This window comes from Aulostomus chinensis, chromosome 17 (assembly GCF_037954235.1).
Source record: "Aulostomus chinensis isolate RoL2024-O1b breed Wild chromosome 17, RoL_Achi_v1.0, whole genome shotgun sequence".
Classification (NCBI taxonomy): domain Eukaryota; kingdom Metazoa; phylum Chordata; class Actinopteri; order Syngnathiformes; family Aulostomidae; genus Aulostomus; species Aulostomus chinensis.
This window is the reverse complement of record NC_141336.1, coordinates 17,942,249-17,960,902: the sequence shown is the minus strand read 5'-3', so window position 1 is coordinate 17,960,902 and position 18,654 is coordinate 17,942,249. Positions and strand designations below refer to the sequence as shown.

The window sequence follows — 18,654 nt, the reverse complement described above, 5'->3', positions numbered from 1 at the left end:
CTGTAAACGCATACAAACAGTTGGAAGAGTCTCAACAGTGGAGGCTCACCCTTTGAACTTTACGTAGTTTGGCTCCAGCCAGTGCTGCAGCCAGTCCTGAGGGTTGGTGCTGGATACCAGGTGGTCCCCCAGGGGGCCCTCCGCCAGTGGGTAAAGGAGGGGGCATGGGTGGGGGTACTGCCATTGGAGGTGGTGGGCCCGGTGGTGGCGGTGGGGCTGGAGGACCAGCCATGGGTGCTGGGGCTGCAGCTGGAGGAGGAGCCACAGAGAGCATAGCTGGGTGACCTGCAGACACAGGAGGGCCTGGGAGGGGTAATGTTAGAGATCCGTTAATGGCCAATGGCAGTTTTTGCCCCTCGGACGGTTGACTGAACAGAGTCTCAGAACCGTAACAGTTGGTGGAAGGTTATATAAGCGTTATTGAAGTCACCAACGAGGAAGTGACATTTGACGTTTAGTTTATCTCCAACTCAATCACTGCTGAAGAGGCTCTTTAGACTTCTTTTTCCGACAGGCAGCCACTCCTTTTTTTCAGTTCAGTGTAAAAATCAGTTTGTCGACTTGAAATAAGATGGAGAGATTATCCATCACAGTTTTGAATGATTTTACTATGAAATACGTTTTATTTATTTGAAAGTTACATCGCCATCTTTGTTATTTTGCATACAGTTGCAAACCATTTTGAATCTCATCGCGGTGGTTCAGTATGTGCTTGTCTGCATATTTGCCTCTTCACTACCAGGCTTGTAGACGTAACAGCAGCAGCCAAGTAAAACAAAAAAAATTCCTGAGATGCCGCATCACGAGCAGCCCCGTGTGCGACTGAGTCATGAGACAGTTAAGTTCCTCTGTGAAAGGTGACAAAGTGTTTGAGGGAGTCTCTGCAAATCGACATTCACAGTAGAATGAAATTAAATAAAGGAAGGCAAGAACGTGGCATTAAAAGGATGAATCAATTTGAATTGTGTTCCACTGTGTGTTTACATATTGGAATGAAACCAAACTGCCTATTTTTTTTTTAAACTTACATGAATTTCTTAAAAGTACAACACGCTGCAAAGGTTCGATATATTGCTACAAAAACTGGTCACATTTTTGGTTCGGGTTTATATGTTTTTATCATGTCATTTTTGATGTGTCACTGCAGTGAAAGCACAGGTGTAAACAGTAAAAAAAAAAAAAAAAAAAAAAAGACCAAAAAAAAGACAATGGCTGTGTTCTATCTAGCTGTCTCAGTTTCAGGGCTCTGGCATGGCTCACGCTGCCTCGCTGTCACATCGAGCCACCAAGTCTGCTCTGAAGAGAACTCTATTGTCCTAAAGCTGGAGGGCGATTGTCTATTGTCCTAGATGCTACGCAGTGTTGGCTCGCTATACAGGTGGAACAAGGTGAGGGAGATCAAGAAGTCTGTTCACGCCCACGCCGTCAAACCACGTAGGTGAAAACACCTGTGTGTGGGTGGGCGGGGGGTGACAATTGCTGTGAAGGGGCTTTAAAGGCTGATGTTCTGTTGCCTCCAACAAGGAGCTAACGTTTCACCTGTGTTTGTTAACAGGATTATGCAAAAACTACATAGCTTAGTTAACTGAACATGGTGGAGGGGTGCAGCATGGGGAAAGGAAGAACCCATTAGATATTGGGGCCATTGCCATGGTGAAAAACAGCTTGATTTTTTTAACGCTGGCTTTGGTGTAGGTACATACTCTAGTTTAAGCTTTTTTGTTTTGTATATAAAGCATTTTCATATTCCAAGGGAGACTGAACTCTCTCTCTCTCTCTCACATACAAACACACACACACACACACACAAACATGCACTAAAACACACACACACACACACACACACACACACACACACACACACACGTAACATCCCTCTGCTGAGAAACTACCTCCTCCTCTCTCCTCCTCATACTTACTGCTGCTGGCCATGGGGGCCTGCTGGGGGACGGGGGAGGGGGTCTTCTTGGGCGAGCCCCCGTCAGACATGGCAGTGTAAGAGGGGGGTGAGGAGGAGGAGGAGGAGGAAGTGTTGGTGGGGGGCTGGGCCTGCTGGTGGTACACCTGCTGCTGATGTTGTTGTTGCTGTTGAGGGTGGAAGGTGGATGGGTACTGGGGCTGGTGGCTGGGGGCGGGACCTGAGGCTGGTTGACCTATCAGAGGAGGCAGGGGGATGGCCTCACAGTACTGCGGGGTGAGTGGCAGATGGTGAGAATGAGGAGAGTAGGAGTCGTCTGGCTGGCCGTTGGCGTGAGGGTGAGGTTGGTGGTGGGGGTACTGGGGTGGGCCCGTCATGGCGCTCGGCTCAAGGGGTGGGGGCTTCATCCTAGCATTCACAGGGGGGAGTGGGTGAGCCACCGGGAGGACGGGCTGTGGGGGTAAACCCTGCCTCACAGGCATGGGCATCATAACTGGGGGGGAGGAGGATTGGGGCAACTGGGAGTACATTTGCTGCAAATGGGAGGCAGACCAGGTGCCGTGTTTAGGGGGAAGCATGATATCTTGTTGATGGTGCAGGTGGCGTGCTGCAGTGGGAGGAGACAGGGGGATCTGACGGACCTGTCGGCCCTGGGTGGCCACTCCTGCCTGGACTGGGGAAAAGGCTGAGGCCAGCGAGGTGGAGAGCTGAGAGGAGAGCTGGGTCTTGTCCCTAGCAGCCCCCGCCTCTTTCTCTTGAGAGGGAGAGGAGGAGGCGGAGGAGGGAGGGGAGGAGGCCACACGGACGTAGGATGGTGGCAGTGTGCTAGCTCTGTACTGTCTGTACTCAGGTGGAGTGTCTGGGTGGGTGGGAGGGGTGGACACTTTATATTGGAGAGTGGAAACGACTGTGACGGGCAGAGAGAGGAGAGACAGGAAGAGGAGATGCAGACGAGGAGGAGGGCAACAAACAAAGGAAAACAGAAAAGAGAAAAACGTGAGAAGAATGAAAAGCAACCAACTGAGCAACCAAGCAAGTAAAGATGAGAAATCAGGAGCAATCCCAAAACAGAAGCTAATTGCAAATAAGAAAGAATCAAAATATCAAGCAGCAGAATGCAACATGACTGAGCCATGATCAGAAAGCATGTGGCGTTTCCCACCAACAGCAGCTGGAAGAGAGAGATGGCAGTAGAGCATGTTGCAGGGACAGGGGGGTCTGATATTGCCACTGAAAGGGACAAAGGACGATGTTTAAGTCTGTATGTGTATTTAAAGTGCAGACTTGAACATTTATATGTGTGCATGGATAAAAAAGCATAAGGGTATACAGACTGGGGGGGGGGGTCGTGGTTGAAACTAAAGGCAGGAAACACCAATCACACTGGGAGAGCCTAGTTACCTCAGCGAGCCTGCTGTGTTGGATCTGGAATCTCTGGTATTTATCACTGATGAAATTACCTGTTTACTTTACGATAGCAAGGTGTGCTTTGCCTGACACAACGCTGATAGCGTTCGCTCATTTAAAAAGACAAAGCAGAGCAAACATCCATTTGCTGCTGCCAAGCTTTTTTTCCGCTGATGACCGGAGGATTCGATGGATTGTGTAGCTAGGAGCATGCATTATGCACATATCAATTCACCTTGGTTTCCAGAGCAGCGTGTGTGTGTGTGTGTGTGTGTGTGTGTGTGTGTGTGTGTGTGTGTGTGTGTGTGTGTGTATGTGTGTGTAAAGCCAGGTGTGGGTGAGTTTATTTAGGCCTCACCTGATCCTGACGTTCGTCGCTCTCTCTCCTTGTGCACCATCTGATGTTGCTCCATCATCCTTTGAATAGCAAGGATGACACTGCTCTTTAAAAACCGCACTGAAATCGAAATCAACCCCTCTTCACACACACACACACACACATATATATATATATGTGTGTGTGTGTGTGTGTGTGTGTGTGTGTGTGTGTGTGTGTGTGTGTGTGGATACATATTAAAGGTAATTCTTAGTTTGGTACCGGCATCATTGCTGGCTATCAAACCTTTACAGTTATTATATACAAATTTTAAATCAACAAAAAAAAAAACACAGCATCCAAGTGGTGCTTAGTTTCACGTTTTTAGAAACGTCTGTTTTTGTGGATTTTCTGTGCCAAGGCAGCCTCACATACGCTCTCCTGTATACCGCGGTTAGCAACCGTACCTCCTCTGTGCCTCGCTTTCCTCTGAGGAAGGCCCATTTTGGCGCTGGACAACTGGACCTGAAAGACAGAATGTCCACAACGTGTGTGAAATCTCATTAAAAGGCCAAACAAATGTTTTTTTTTGTCCAGTCACAGTGACCTTTGACCTCCAAAATCCAATCGGTTTATCTTCAAGTGAACATTTATGTGAAATTTGAAGAAATTTGCTGCAAGTGTGCCTGAGATATCGAACAAGTGGAAGATGAATGGATGGACAGCTCAAACATACAGTCGTAGTTGGTGAATAGATGGTGGGAATATTAATGTGTTGGAAAAATCTAATGTTTCTGTTCCCAGCTACACACAATGCAACATCTCTGTCCTGTGGCCCTCAATCAGGGTGAGGCAGGACTTCCAGAAAAAAAAACAAAAAACAAAAACAAAACAACGAGACACATCTCCGGCTGTAGATATTCATTATTAATAGACATCATTAATAGATCCAACAGAACTCCTTGTGGTAACAATCCCAAAGGCGGAGAGACTTTTCAGCAGCTTGCACCATTCAACCATGCAAGTGCAGTAATACCACACACAACACACTGGTCTTTGGAGGCCAGTTAATAAAACCTAACTGATGAACTGTCCATTTCAGTTCCCTCCCATCTTCCTGTCTATTCTCCTGATCTGCACCACTCTGTTATTTTTCGTCCTCTTCTGACGTGATCTTTCTTCACATTACGCAACATTTGTTCGACGCACTTGTTTAACATCATTTGCAGCTCTCTTGACACTCGGCGTTTGCTATCGTGCTTTTACAGTCAGGCTTTACTGTTGGAATGTGTGACCGTCTTGCGCTCTTTTTGTCTGGTTTGCAGAACTTAACGAGGCCTGAACGAGACAAACTGCCACATGTGTGACAACACCCCCCCCCCCCCCCATAAAAAAACAAGCAAAACTTAAAATATGCAGCATTGGTGATTGCGATGTGCATCCAGCTAAAAATCCGTTGACTGTGGGGAGGAATTGAAGCCGCGTTTACTGAATGAACAGACCTCAGCAGACATCATGTGAGGTGTTATGACTGTCCCAGAAGGGCCAACAGGCGTTTTCTTTTTTTACAATTTATATCGTAATTTGCTCAACATGTTGCCAGCCACAGGAATTTTAACTGTAAACCACTGAAGAGGAAAAGAATTCAAGAGGGCAGAAAAACCCGAAACATTACCCCGCCCCCCCAACCCCATCCCCCGCTGACGGTTAGGGCTTCACCCATTCTGGGGCAGCTATTAACAGGGAGCAGCAGGAGTCACATATCAGCAGAATACCAGTCATTAAAGTTCAGCTCTTGCAGTGACATCAAGAAAACCAGTGGGTGATATTTCCGTTGGCTGTGTCTGGATGGTGGGAGAGGCGTGCAGGGCCATGGGGGCAGTCAACAAGCCGCGGAGCCGCGAAGAGCAGAAAAGCGAAGAATGGGCTGGAAAAATATGATTCTAATTTCAAAATTTAATCTGTGTGTCCGGGGAGAGGGAGTGAATTTAACTCTTGAAATGAAATTTTATTCTCTTGAAAACAAACTGTTTTATCTTCCTACCATAGCATTATTTTGTGACTAGAAATAAGACACATACTTGGCAAGATGGGTTTTTACAGTGGAATGTGACACTGGTCTCTTTTACCTATACGTGTACACACACACACACACACACTGCATGTAGATCACATAATGTATAGTTGGAAATGGGAATGTTACACTTTTTAAAATCTGAAATAGAGGACATTGTGTGCGGTTATGTAACAACGTATTTCTAGACAGAAAAATCTTACCAGAAACTAATTTTCACTCTCTATTCATAATCTGTCTTTCCTTTTATCTATTTTTTTATTACTTGATAATTAAGACGTCTGTTAATGAATAATAAATGTGAATGAACTGCATTATATTTATTTGCTTTAGTAAAGATGATCTTTGTGTCCTTAAAGCAACTGATGGATAAATGATAAAAAAATACATTGAAAAGAAATGCAAGAAGACAAAAGTAAATAATTGCAATTAAGGTTTTAAAAAAAACCTCACCTGACCCTGGTATAGTTTATAGTATGAGGGGGTTCTTGTCATTGGAAAACAATGCTAAGTTTGACAAACTTCAATTAATTTAGCAACATGCAGTGGGAGGATGTCTTTTGTTGTGATGCTATTATAAGACGGGCTGTAGGGAGGATGTCTTACTTCCTCCTCTGCCTTCTGACACGCCCCTGAATTCTGCTTGTTATCTCATGGTAATTATCTGCCTCACTAGCAAAGCTGCAATATTCTGAAGGTTAAAAGCAAAACACCTCCCACAAGGAAAAAGAAGAGGAAGGAGCGAAAGAGCAAGAAGAAGAAGAGAGGACACATTTTGCTTACACCATTTTGCTTACGCATTATAGAACAGCACTGCTGATCAAAAATAGACGCCTGAGAAGAAGTGCGAGCTTAGTAACATCTGTAAGCAGTGTTTCAAAATTATAGACAAATACATCTTTAACAGCGGGGGCTGCACCTGCTGACACTGTGGTTCATCTGCCACGTTCATGAAGAAGCTGTGAAGGAGACAATTATCACCTCGTGCCGTTCCTTTTGTGCATGTGTGGGTGTACTGCTACTACTGACATGGTGTGTGTGTGTGTGTGTGTGTGTGTGTGTGTGTTTGTGGTATAAGGCTGTTGCCATGGAGGTCAAAGATGAGGAGGAAGCCCATGGGGGGGAGGGGCTTGATCAGACTTGTCAGGAGACTTGTGTATGAGTTGTCTTACAGTGATCAAGGAGAAATGATTCCACCATCTTGTGCTCTAGAAACACCACTAAAAGATGCTGCATCGATACCAGCCCGTTTAGACGTGCAGGCACACGTCGACCTCACCACGTTTGCATGCAAAGGACTCATTCTGATTTGTGCTCCTCTGAAGATGAACCTGGTAACGGCCCCCTCCCCTTTCCCGAAAATGATGTTTATATTAAGATGTCTTAATGAGGCAAGCGGTTTAGGGTCACTCCTCTCTGCTATTAGCTCATAACAGATGGTCCTGCAAAGCATTTTCCAGTCCTTTTAAAAGGGTCGTCCTCTTATCCTCCTTGATTCATCTGCTAAAGGTCAAGTAATTGTTGTTGTTGTTGTTTTGAGAGTATGACATGCCTCCTTCACAGCCGCCAAAGTTTTGGCTGAGAACATAAACAACGCCTTGACAGTATAACTGACACAAATCTAAATGTCAGATATTGAGAGAATGGCTGATGTGGTAAGCAGTCCGTTGCCATGGACGACATGCATGACTACACTTACTGAGAGTGATGATGGTTGAAGAAACCCGTCTGAGGACACCTGGTGACACGTCTGGAGATAGCATGGTGACAAGTTCCTACCTACCTACCCACCTACCTACCAACCTACCTACCAGTTGTGTTCCTACAGCCTACTGTGCTACGTGACACCAGACAGCACTTCTTTCAAAGAAGCGTGTGAGGAAATGTTTCCAGCGGACGGAGACACTCCTGTGCATGATCCAGCATCTAAATGAGCCCGCTAAAAAAAAAAAAAACGGCTGCTATGTGAGCGTGGCGGGGTACGACGACATCCCGGCTCCATATGTGATATTTTAAACACCGAGGAGTGTCACCGGGACAGGCTGGTATGACACCGCAGTTAAACTCTCAAAGATACTTTGTCTCAGTTACACAAACACACACACACACACACACACACACACACACACACACACACACACACACACACACACACACACACACACACAGCTTATAAGTAGCATGTAACCAGAGCTGGTTTGGTCAGAAGCTATTTAGTAAATTAAAAGTGTGTGTGTGTGTGTGTGTGTGTGGCATCGAGAGTAGATCAAAATTCAACCAAAATATATGTTCAATGTCCACGTTTAAGAATTTGAAAAACAAAAATAACCCATTACACAACACAGTGAGCTTTACTGGGCTCATAAAATAGACGGGAAACCACCAACCTGTCCCTGATATTCTCAAGGCTGCAGTGCACAATATTGACCAGTAGAGGGTAGTACAGCTTAGTTAACATGTTACACACCAAACACTTTGAAGTGCATTAAATTGAAGCTCAGTGAGGCAGAGACTTGCAGCATAATAGGAAAAGCTAGACGATTGTGTCATTGTGTCACACGGTGCCACAGTCGGAGGGGTTTATATTCATTAGCGCTCTCTACGTGTGCTTAACAGGGTGGGGTGAGGAAGAAGAGTGTGTCGGCGTATCAAACTGATGCACATTTAACAATTTGTTAAATTCTTCAGAACAAAAGATTTTAACCGATCACAGAGGACAATAAAAGACGTGTGGTTATTGACCTGAAATCAGATGAAGGTTCCATGTGAGCAGGTTGCAAACATCAGTAAAAGATTAGCAACGCGACAGTTGTTTCTTTATGGAGGGTGAGCCTACATGGATCATCTAGAGGTCAAAGGTCAAGGCTGCCTTTTTCACAATTAACAATGATTTCTCACCTCCGCTGTCAGGTGAGCTGAGGACGTTGAGGGCGAACAGCATGGCGTTGGAGAAGGTGGTGGCCTCCTCCTTACTGGCAAAGTTCAGCCCATAGACCTGGCGAGCGTCACGCCACTGATGGAAGGTCGGGGTGGCCTGGTTGTACTTCAGACCCTTCACTATGGAGTAGTTGATCACCACCTTCGACGGAGGACAGAGGTAAACATTAGGAGGCTCGCCTGCGTCGCGCGTTTTTACGTCCATGGTTTAGTCGAAGTTGCAACCCCCCAGAATAGCACATTTTCTGTAGGGGACCCTCACTTGTGTGCTCACTGACCAAAACAAGTTCCATTTTGGTTCAAGTGCTATAGATTTAGGTAAATAACTGCATCATCAAACTAATCTTGTGTACTCGGTAGGCTTCTATAGGCTTCAGTTTAGATTACCGACTGTTTGGTTGCAGGCACATTTTGACCCCCCCCACACTCAATTAACTCAATGCTCAAACGAATGCTATCATTCTTACAGCCAAGAGAATGCTTCCTTCTCACACAACATTGAACGACGCCCCCTAGGGTCCCAAACCCACATTTGAGTACCACTGATTTAGCAAAGGAACATCCCAAATTCTAAAATTTTACATTACTGAATACCAGACTTACACACAAATCTCTAACACCCACAGCATTGTCCCCCCCCCCCCCAAAAAAAAATCATCTATAAAGCTACAGTGAAGAAAATTTGAGCTGGAATGCTTGACCACAAATATCAGAGACCAGGCACTGAAAAAGCCCATCAAACTGTCTCTTTTTATCTATCTTTCTATCGCCCTTTAACAGTTAAAGGGTTCTTCTCCTCGCCGTAATCACAGATGTTTGCACCAGCGTTTTATAGCCGGGGAGTTTGTGCAAGATCCTGACTTCTAAACAAGCAATCCAAGAGAGGAGAGGAGCGGAAAAGACATCATAAATAAGTGCAGAGCAACAACACTGAGACACGCTGCATTTCGAGAACAGCCACAGACATAAATAATTTTAGAGAGGAAAAAGTCTCAATCACTGCTTTTTCTTTGCCATCCCCACTTCCTGAATCACCCCGCGAGTCCTTGTGTCATAAATCCCCAGCTGAAGAAAAATCTGAGTGAAGGTTTTTCTTGCATTTTCTTAGAAGAATGGTTCTAAATACAGAGATGAGCGGTGAGCGCGTCTCTCTCTCTCCTCACCTGCTGGTCCTGCAGTTTGACGCCCACCACTCTGAAGGTGTTGTTGGCAGTGTTGTGGTAGATGTTGATGCGGCTGAAGCCCTGCTGCCCCGGCTTGATGGGCACCCACTTCTTACTGGCGTCGTCATAGACCATCACAGAGGCCCGCGCCTGGCAGATACTCTGTTCACTGGAGCGAAAGACACACAGACAGACAACCAAATCCAGTCAAAATCGCAGTCACTGTCACATTTAGTGAAGGTATTTTCGCAAAGTGGAGTTTATATTTGCTCAGTTCATTAGCAAACGCTTGTCACATCCTGATGCATCAGTTAGCCACGTGCAATATTCCTTGCTGACTGATATATCCTGAATAAAGGCGTGGTTAAATCGTACGTGTGATAATAATCCAGCGCCAGGATCTGATTCACACTCCGACTGCTCCGACTTTCCACCTCGCTGTACTCTAAAGTATTTTTGGTGTAATTCATTTCGTCCAAAACCACAAAATTAACATATTCAAAGATGACTCGACAATACAAAATACAAAATGAAGTCACGTGGCGCTGAGAAAGCTTCAACATAGGATTTGAAAAACACGACTAAACAAAGGCGATCACAGGACAAGTCGGCCTCCTCTCACCTGGAGGACAAATCAGCCATTATTAAAAGACTTATGATTCAAGGGGATTATACAAATATGATGAGACTCGGAGACGGATGTGTGTTCACATCCAGGTTTATGGAAGGAAAAATAGAATTATAAGAGATATTTCTAACACTTTGGCTTCAAACTGAAACATAAAAAGCTTCAGTCTCATGTCTCTCCAAAGCCCCGAGGGATGTTCAGCAGAGCATTGAGATGTAGTGGAATGTAAAACAAGCTCAAATTGATCATTCTTTTATTTAGTCAAGATAATTGAGTTATAGAGGCTGTGTTAACTAAGTGCGATGGTGGTAAGTAAAGATCAAACCAGCGAAATGTAATTACTGCACAATTATCCGGCGAGCTGATGGGTCATGTGGGAGCCACACCTTTCTGCAGTTACTGCTGCAATTTCCACATCAGGAATAACACCCACACACACACACACACACACACCCACACACACCCACACACACTGTCGCTGTATGAATCTGACAGCTGCAGGATACTGAAAAGAGGCTATAAACAAGATGACTATAAAAAAAAAAAAATAAAGAACCACCAACTAAAGCCCAACCTTGGAAAAATTCCCCTCGCCCTTCTGGCCTTTACTGTGGTGTAGTGGCATCATTATGGCACGCATAAAAATGTTGGGAGGCATCAGTGCAGAAGGGTGTGTATGTGTGTGTGTATGTGATGTGTCTGGTAATGATACAGTGAGTTAAAAACACACAAACACAAAAAAAAGAAATGTTTGATCAGCAAGCATATCACCAGCTGGAGACCAAAAATGAAAGACAGGCGATCACGTGACGCACAGGCACGCAGGGAGCTGGGAACTTGGTGCACATAAACACGTCACAAAAACAAAGTAAAAAAAACGACAACAATTAACTGCACCGAGTTACAAGTAAACGTATCATACGTGTGAACGCTACGACCTCAGAGCCGTATGTGCCTGATGGTGTCAGCGCTGGAAACACACGGCAGCAGGCGGAGAGGTGACGTTAACGCTCCTGATCCTGCGAGGTGCATAAACGCTTCTCTCATTTTCACCTTCGCCACCTCGGGGGCTGGCGCGCTGGCTGTCAGACTCACATGCTGCAGCTGCTCACATTAGCAGTCTGTCAGTGTGAGGACCAAGAAACCCAGAACCAAGGTGAAGCGCCCATGTGCGTACCAGTGAAAAGAATCAAGCACTGCAGAGGCAAAGGAGGTCAGATCGAGTGGTGAAAGATGGGGTAGCACAGTGCTAATCTGTAGATTATATTCTAGATTATTGGACAAAATGCTTTCATATACTAAATACAAGGGACAAAGTGACATATTCAAGTAAAACGCTCATATCTAATTTAGTATCACATTTAAATCATATGAATGGAGGGACGTCACGTGCGCTTTTTAATCTAATGTGAATAATCACCTAACCTGGTGTCAATAAAGAGCCACCAACAACTAATAATGACATACGGATTAACAGGTTAACCTTAACATTTGCTATCGTCACATGCAGTTGTTTTTTTTGCACTTTTCTTCATCTTATCTTAAATCATATAGTACTGTTCATAGGTAGTATTTTTTAAACACCAATGGTCTGACCACGTAGCTAAATCTAGAAAAAGAATACTAAATATTCAGCATGTTAACCGTGGGAACCAACATCAAAAATGGCTGTTGAAGAAGAACAGAAAGGGAAAAGTCCAAAAATTCACCCAGAAAGTAGGCCAGCGGGCCCAAATGAGGAGGAATACGTTTGTAGCGATGTTGTCTACAGTGATCGGGGGGGTCCAAAGAGCCCCCAGGACAACAGCAACATTCAAATGCCAACATGTGACACCTGCCTCCCTCTTGACAACCTTTTCTTGGTTGTGACGCTCTGCAGGGGGAGAACAGCACGACACCTGAGAGAAACCCCGGCGCCCCAAACTGCTTTCGCTCGTGGTTTGTCTTCCTCTCACTTTCCTGACATCATCTGTTCTCAGGTTCCCTCGAGGTCGTCTCAACGGCCTCGAATAACTCAGCAGTCATGAGACGGCGGCAGTTACATAAAAATACTGCATCTTAGCATTTTTTACAACAGCTTGCTTTTTGAGTCCATCAAGATCTCAGGAGGGAAAACAAACAAGGTTGGTTGTTAAGGCCTGTGATGCAAGAAGTCCAGCAACTATTGATGAATACCTTGGTTTAAAAAAAATGTCCACAAATTTGCTAAGCATCCCTGACAATTTCCCAGAGGGCAATGGGACATGTTCAAATTCAAAACAGAAGGACTTATTTCATATATAAAAACTAACAATGATATTTTTCAGTCTTTAAGAAGCAAATGTTTGACCCTTAAAAACAGGACTCAAACTCAGAGAATCTTTACGGTGGGCAGATGTGCTAGCGATGAGGCTAACACCCATGGGTGTGTTGACGCCACATCTTTTAAAAAAAAGGTGTCAAGGAGTGAAGTTTGTTCGCTGCCCAGCACTGCTGCTACATATGCAGTAGAAAGGTGTGACTACCTCTGAGAACAAGAATGCACTCGGAGGAAAGTGCAGAAAGTGCCAGCCATGTATATTCAGCTTCAAGCTAACGGCAGCTGATGGCTAACAAACGTTACAGCAAACGAATCAATGAGCAAAACTGTCCCACAACATCTGTTAACAAACTCTCAGAAACATTGTCTGCTATAACCCATGTCTACTTAAGCCTGCGAATCAATGAACATTTTGATTTTCGCTAAAACAAACGATAACTCTTCCAGTCTGGCGCGAACACAAAGTTTGTTTGATCTCAAATCAAAGAATTTGTAGATTAATGATCATACAGCTGGATAAAGAAGAAGAAAAAAAGGAGTCTGTAAATTGAAGTTTTTGGGCAGTTTTGCTGTTGCTTCGTCAATGTTAGCCATCAGGCGCCATTAGCTTCAAGCTTAAAATAAGTAGCTGGCTGTTATTGTATTCTGGAGTCACAGAGAAGTGATGCAGGATAGAAAGAACAACTTCATGAGCTCAAATCACCTCTTCCTGAAGACTTGATAGGTAGAACCTTGAAATCTGAGGTTGTAAGCTTTTATTTCCAGTTTTCTCTTTTCTAAAAGAATTCCATTCTGAGAGTGAAAGAGCCTTTTTTGACACATGACGGCTGTTTAGATGTTTTGTTGCAATCACATTAGCGAGTCTCAGTATGAGGTGCGCAACATGATCATGAGGGAGGAACCTCTATAAAACTCAATGATGGATGGATTTCAACAACTCCTGCCATCACAACCACCCCCCTTCCGTCAAGTATCCATCACTTCTCTCTGCTCAACTGCTGTCACATGTTCAAAGTGATTCTCTCTGTAACATGTGAGGATTTTGCAAGCGAGAAGAAGTGAGCGTCGAGTGCTGACGGCTGTCAAATTTCGTACACACTAAACATCCTCCATCTAGAGACAAACAGGAAACACATTTGTCTTTATTACAAGCAGATGTGAGTGTGAGCTTCCCCAAATTTAGAGTTGCACGTCATCTGCATCTGCAGGAATGAATGATTATTCCTAACATACCGGCATCGTTTAGACGGCCGATAATCTCTTCTTCTTCGCTCATCGGCGGTTTGTGATGAGAAAATAATGGTGTAAATTTATGGTTTGGTTTTTTTTGTCCGTAATTCAGCGTATCGTACGAACCTGCTTTTATACTGATAGTGTCAGCAAATATCATCCAAATCAGTTGTAAAAATACTGGCATCCTCACATACGTTCACGCATGTCCAACACCAAAACACAACGCTAACATTTTCATTCACATGATGACAAAACAACTATTTTTGTAGTGGAGGTTCGGGTCCTGTTAGACTCTAATCACATGACAGGCGCTCGTCTCCACTTGAAAGACTTGACTGACCACTGCAGTCTCCCTGACAGGGTGGGGGAGGGGGGGGGGCTGCATCACTGTGATGGATCTTCTTACACAAACAGGCCCTATTTCTGGAGCAGTTTGGGCCAGAGCAATGGAGCGCTTTGAACTTCATGCTGACACTTTCAGTTCTCTTCAAGTAGTCAGAAATAAAGCCAGCGCCTCAGCTCTTCTGCCTTTACATAAATTGCTTGATCCACACTTTGGGACAAAAAAACAACAACAACAACAACAACAACAACAACAACAGGAGCAGCATCAGAGGGAGGAGGGCTACCTCTTATTCCATCAGCAACTTTAAAAAAACCCCAACAACAACACTTCTACCAGCTTGTTAAATGGTTTTCAGTGACTGAGGGTGGCTGTCCAGACACACTCTCTAGGTCACATGACAAAGAAGAGACAAGGCACATGGGGCACATGATCGCTGCTGCTTAACATCAAAGCTGCTGACCGGAAAAAAAAGAAAAAAGAAAAAAGTTTGAGATTTGAAAAAGAGAGATGATGGCAACCAGAGTGACGAGCACGTTCGCGCCGTAAAAAGGAGGACAGGCGATGTGGCGTAATCTGAAAAAGGTCAACTGTTGCTGAAATCACAATCAGTGACATTAAAATAACGTGATGAATCAGGTGGAACGTGCAGAACAGGAACAACTGAGGGCCAAATACAAGCGCCAGAAAATCTTCTTTGAGAATTTGTCTGAATTATTAATGGAAGATTAATAATCTTGTTTGTTGATGCAACACAGACGGCTGATAATAACTGAAACAGTGACCACGACAGCCTCGATGGCGTCTTCTGAAGGAGAGATGTTTAAATTCATATCACGTGTTTTCTGACTGGAAAGCTCAAGGAATTTACTTGAGAAAACTACAAACCTTTCGAAGGCTTTTTTTTGTTTTATTAACCTGTTTACTTTTGTACCGCTAAGAAGGATGAAGAGACAAGTCAACAGATAGTGTAAACAACGATTCTGCATGTGAAGATGGAGCTTTGTGTGTGTGTGTGTGTGTGTGTGTGTGTGTGTGTGTGTGTGTGTGTGTGTCCGCGCGCGCTCCTGATCATACCAGATGTCCAAACAGTTGGTGTACACAGGGTTTTAAACACGGTGGTTGCAGATGCTTGGCGGCTAATGTGTTCAACCACATCAGTTACATCAGTTACATCAGCGATGAAAAAAACAAAAAAACAAAAAACGTTCCTTACAATTGCAATGGCTCCTAGTTCCTGCAGCGTGTGCTGTTTCTCAAACGTTTCCCGGTACAAAGACGTTCCTGTGCTCAGAAAACTACAGTCTACCACGTCTACTTCAACGGCATCATCATAAACAAGTACGGCACAGATGATGACGATGATGATGGCACTCATGAAGCCTGTGGCCTACTTTCTCTGGAGTTCCGTCTCTACAGAAAAGTCGCTAAAGTCATCAGCATCACCGGGGAACCCAGGAGCGTCCGATGTGCCAGTCATAATGGTATCCCGCCAAATATGTGGAGAATTTCATCAGCTGCTCGCGCTCAATGAAACGTTTGGTAATCATCCCCTTTTTTCGCAGTCATCCTCAAAAAAGATCACGCTCATCCTATTTTACCCCAAATCGTGCAAACACTATTAAATAGTAATGAGGATGATCCAAAACCTCCCCTTTAAAAGGCGTTTAAAGCAGTTTTTGAACTACAGTTGACAGGTCCCCTCCCCCCCCCCCCCCCCCCCAGGCCTGAAGGTTTAAGCCTGCTGGTCTCTTTTCTCTTGTGTATTCTATAGAGTTCAGCTCTAAAAAATGCATAAGAGTGTCCCCACTGGCAGCTCATGAATAAAAAAAAAAAGAGAAATACTGTATGTTTCCAACACTCCATTATCAGGCTAATGAGACAACACAAATATTTAGGCCCCCCCCCAAGAAAGGGGCTATTTCTCTACTGGTGTATGGGAAATATAAGAAATATGACTAGCAGTTAAGGTTTAACTCAAACCTGACTAGAAGGAAGAAAGACATGAAAAACAAATATGGATACCGAGCACACCGGGCGTTTCCTCATGTCAAATAAGCCTCGTAGGCGAACGGTGAAAGGAGGCCACACTCTCTTAAGCAAAACACTTCCCTGCACACATGGTTCGACATATGCACCCCCCACCCCACCACCACCCGACTCCCCCTCAAATGCCAGCACCACCTCACCCTATCTTACGGAGTGTCTTTCCCTATCAGATCAGCAGGAGTAGAAGAAGAAAGACGGGAAGAAAGAAGTGCATTCAGGCTGGGGGAGTGTTTTCTTGGCACGCTCACATGGCTATGTTGGGTGTAGCGGGGGTGTGTGAGGCATCCACTCTGGGAAACACCAGAGGGTAAAAGCTTGTGTTATCGTGGCAATTAGCTTTTGTTGCCGGGGTAATTGTTTCATCCCGCCGGTTCGCAGTGGAAGGCGCCCGAACAGACCCGAACAAATGATGAGTCATTCAGCCCCGCACGGACGTCCCGTGACACCAAAGTTCAGATAGAATCTGGCGGATGAAATTGAAATGTCAAAACACAAATTGGACTATGAAAGCTTTACAGAGGGGCCTTGTCAGCAGAAGTCCAAACAAAACAGTAGATCCTGACCCGACCAGTCAGACGTGGGAGACCTCGGTAATCCTGGCTTGAAGCGGGTTCTGTCAGCCTGGAACTTCACAAACCTGCTGGATTACACAGCACACTGAGATCACCTACCATCCCTGGGAAAGGGTTATTTAATCCTTCAAATGTTAAAAATATCATGCAAATTTATATACATATCATACACACACACACACACACATATATATATATATATATATATATATATATATATATATATATATATATATACACACATACACAAATATATATATACAAGCCAACACATATACATATATACACATATATATAGACACATACACACATATATATAGTACATATATATATATATACATACATACATACATACATACATACATACATATATATATACATATATATATCCATACACACACACACACACACACACACACACACACACACACACACATTTCTATTTTAACAAATAAATTAATTCTCCTAACATAATCAGAACAATTAAAGAGTCATGGGGGGAGAGAACAGCATCCAGCGAGGCCTCCTGTGCAGCTGCAGTGGTAATTACATTGCTAGATTCATCCCTGGTTGGTGGCTACTGTGGCTAATAGAGACATATGACAGTGTTGGGTGTTGGGGGAAGTTCAGGAAATGACACCTGGCTTCCTCAGGTGTTTGTCTCAGCAGAGACACTTCCTGTATCTCGCTGTCAGGGATGGAGAGACGGCAGTGAAGGCCGTTTGTGATGGTGCAGGACCAGGTGAGAGAGAGTTAACTGCTGCTTCTCCTCTGGCCTGCGTTGTGACGTCCTGCCACCCAGTTTTCTAGCAGCGATACATAATTATACACCCACACACAGAATATTATGGTGTGTCCATTCCGTACATTCACTTACTCCCAAAATAACAGTCATGGATATTTTTGGTGAAGGGCTCGCTTCAGAAAACACACACTTAGACTTTAACGACAGTGTGTGTGTGTGTGTGTGTAGATTCAGTTAATCGTCACAAGGATTATAGCCTGCAGGGTTCACTAGGCTTTTTAGGGCCACCGCCTGGAAAGGGTGGGGTGGGATAGGGGTCTATACATTTACAGGATAGATGCCTCTAAGTGTGTGTGTGTGTTTGGGTGGGTGCAGCCCTGCAGCTGACTGAAGGAAGAGGTCTGTCTGACTGGCTGGATTAGAGACGAGCGCCTGGCAGGCCGATCATTACCTCACTGCAGTCTTAAATCTAAATTAACCAGGACTTAAGTCTCGTACAAGACCTCTAATCTGCTCCACGGGGGAAAGTACTGTTCACAGGCACAAGCGGGGACTAAAAACAGCACAAGCCCATGTTATTTCTGAAGAGTCAGTGTGAAGCCTGATCATTTGTAAGTGAGCACGCTGCTGCCTGTTGATAGATGCCAGATTTCAAGGTGTTGCAGTAATGTTGCCGTACGTGATGCAAAAGCGTTGCCAGACTATTTGGAGGGCAGTAATTTAAAGAGTTACTTTCACTCCTGTGGTCTGCGACGGACGTGATGAATTTTGCAACTATTCACTGACTAATAGTCCAGACTACAAACAAACATGGCGGTGGAGTCGTGTATTGATCCTTCCCCAGATTTTGTCAGACAAGCTATCCAATTCTAGAAATGCTGCCCAACCCGACCGTATACACACACGCACACACACACACTGCACAGCTGCGTTGGAGGTTAGCGTTTTCACTAACCCACATGCTGACTCT

The 18,654-nt window shown here is 44.6% G+C and overlaps 1 protein-coding gene across 4 annotated transcripts in view; it reads right to left on the bottom strand.

Annotated features, from left to right (window-relative positions):
* evla (Enah/Vasp-like a) overlaps positions 1–18,654 on the bottom strand; it is a 34,580-nt gene that overhangs the window by 3,161 nt on the left and 12,765 nt on the right. For 3 of the 4 annotated variants that reach the window (XM_086182356.1, XM_086182355.1, XM_086182353.1), the window contains exons 2-7: positions 9,816–9,984; positions 8,614–8,794; positions 4,109–4,166; positions 3,684–3,742; positions 1,920–2,825; positions 50–303 (exon numbers count right to left, since the gene is read on the bottom strand). In XM_086182356.1, the coding sequence (XP_086038482.1) occupies positions 50–303; positions 1,920–2,825; positions 3,684–3,742; positions 4,109–4,166; positions 8,614–8,794; positions 9,816–9,984 (1,627 nt within the window). The remainder of the gene's footprint in view (positions 1–49; positions 304–1,919; positions 2,826–3,683; positions 3,743–4,108; positions 4,167–8,613; positions 8,795–9,815; positions 9,985–18,654) is intronic. The other variant, XM_086182354.1, reaches the window with a different exon arrangement.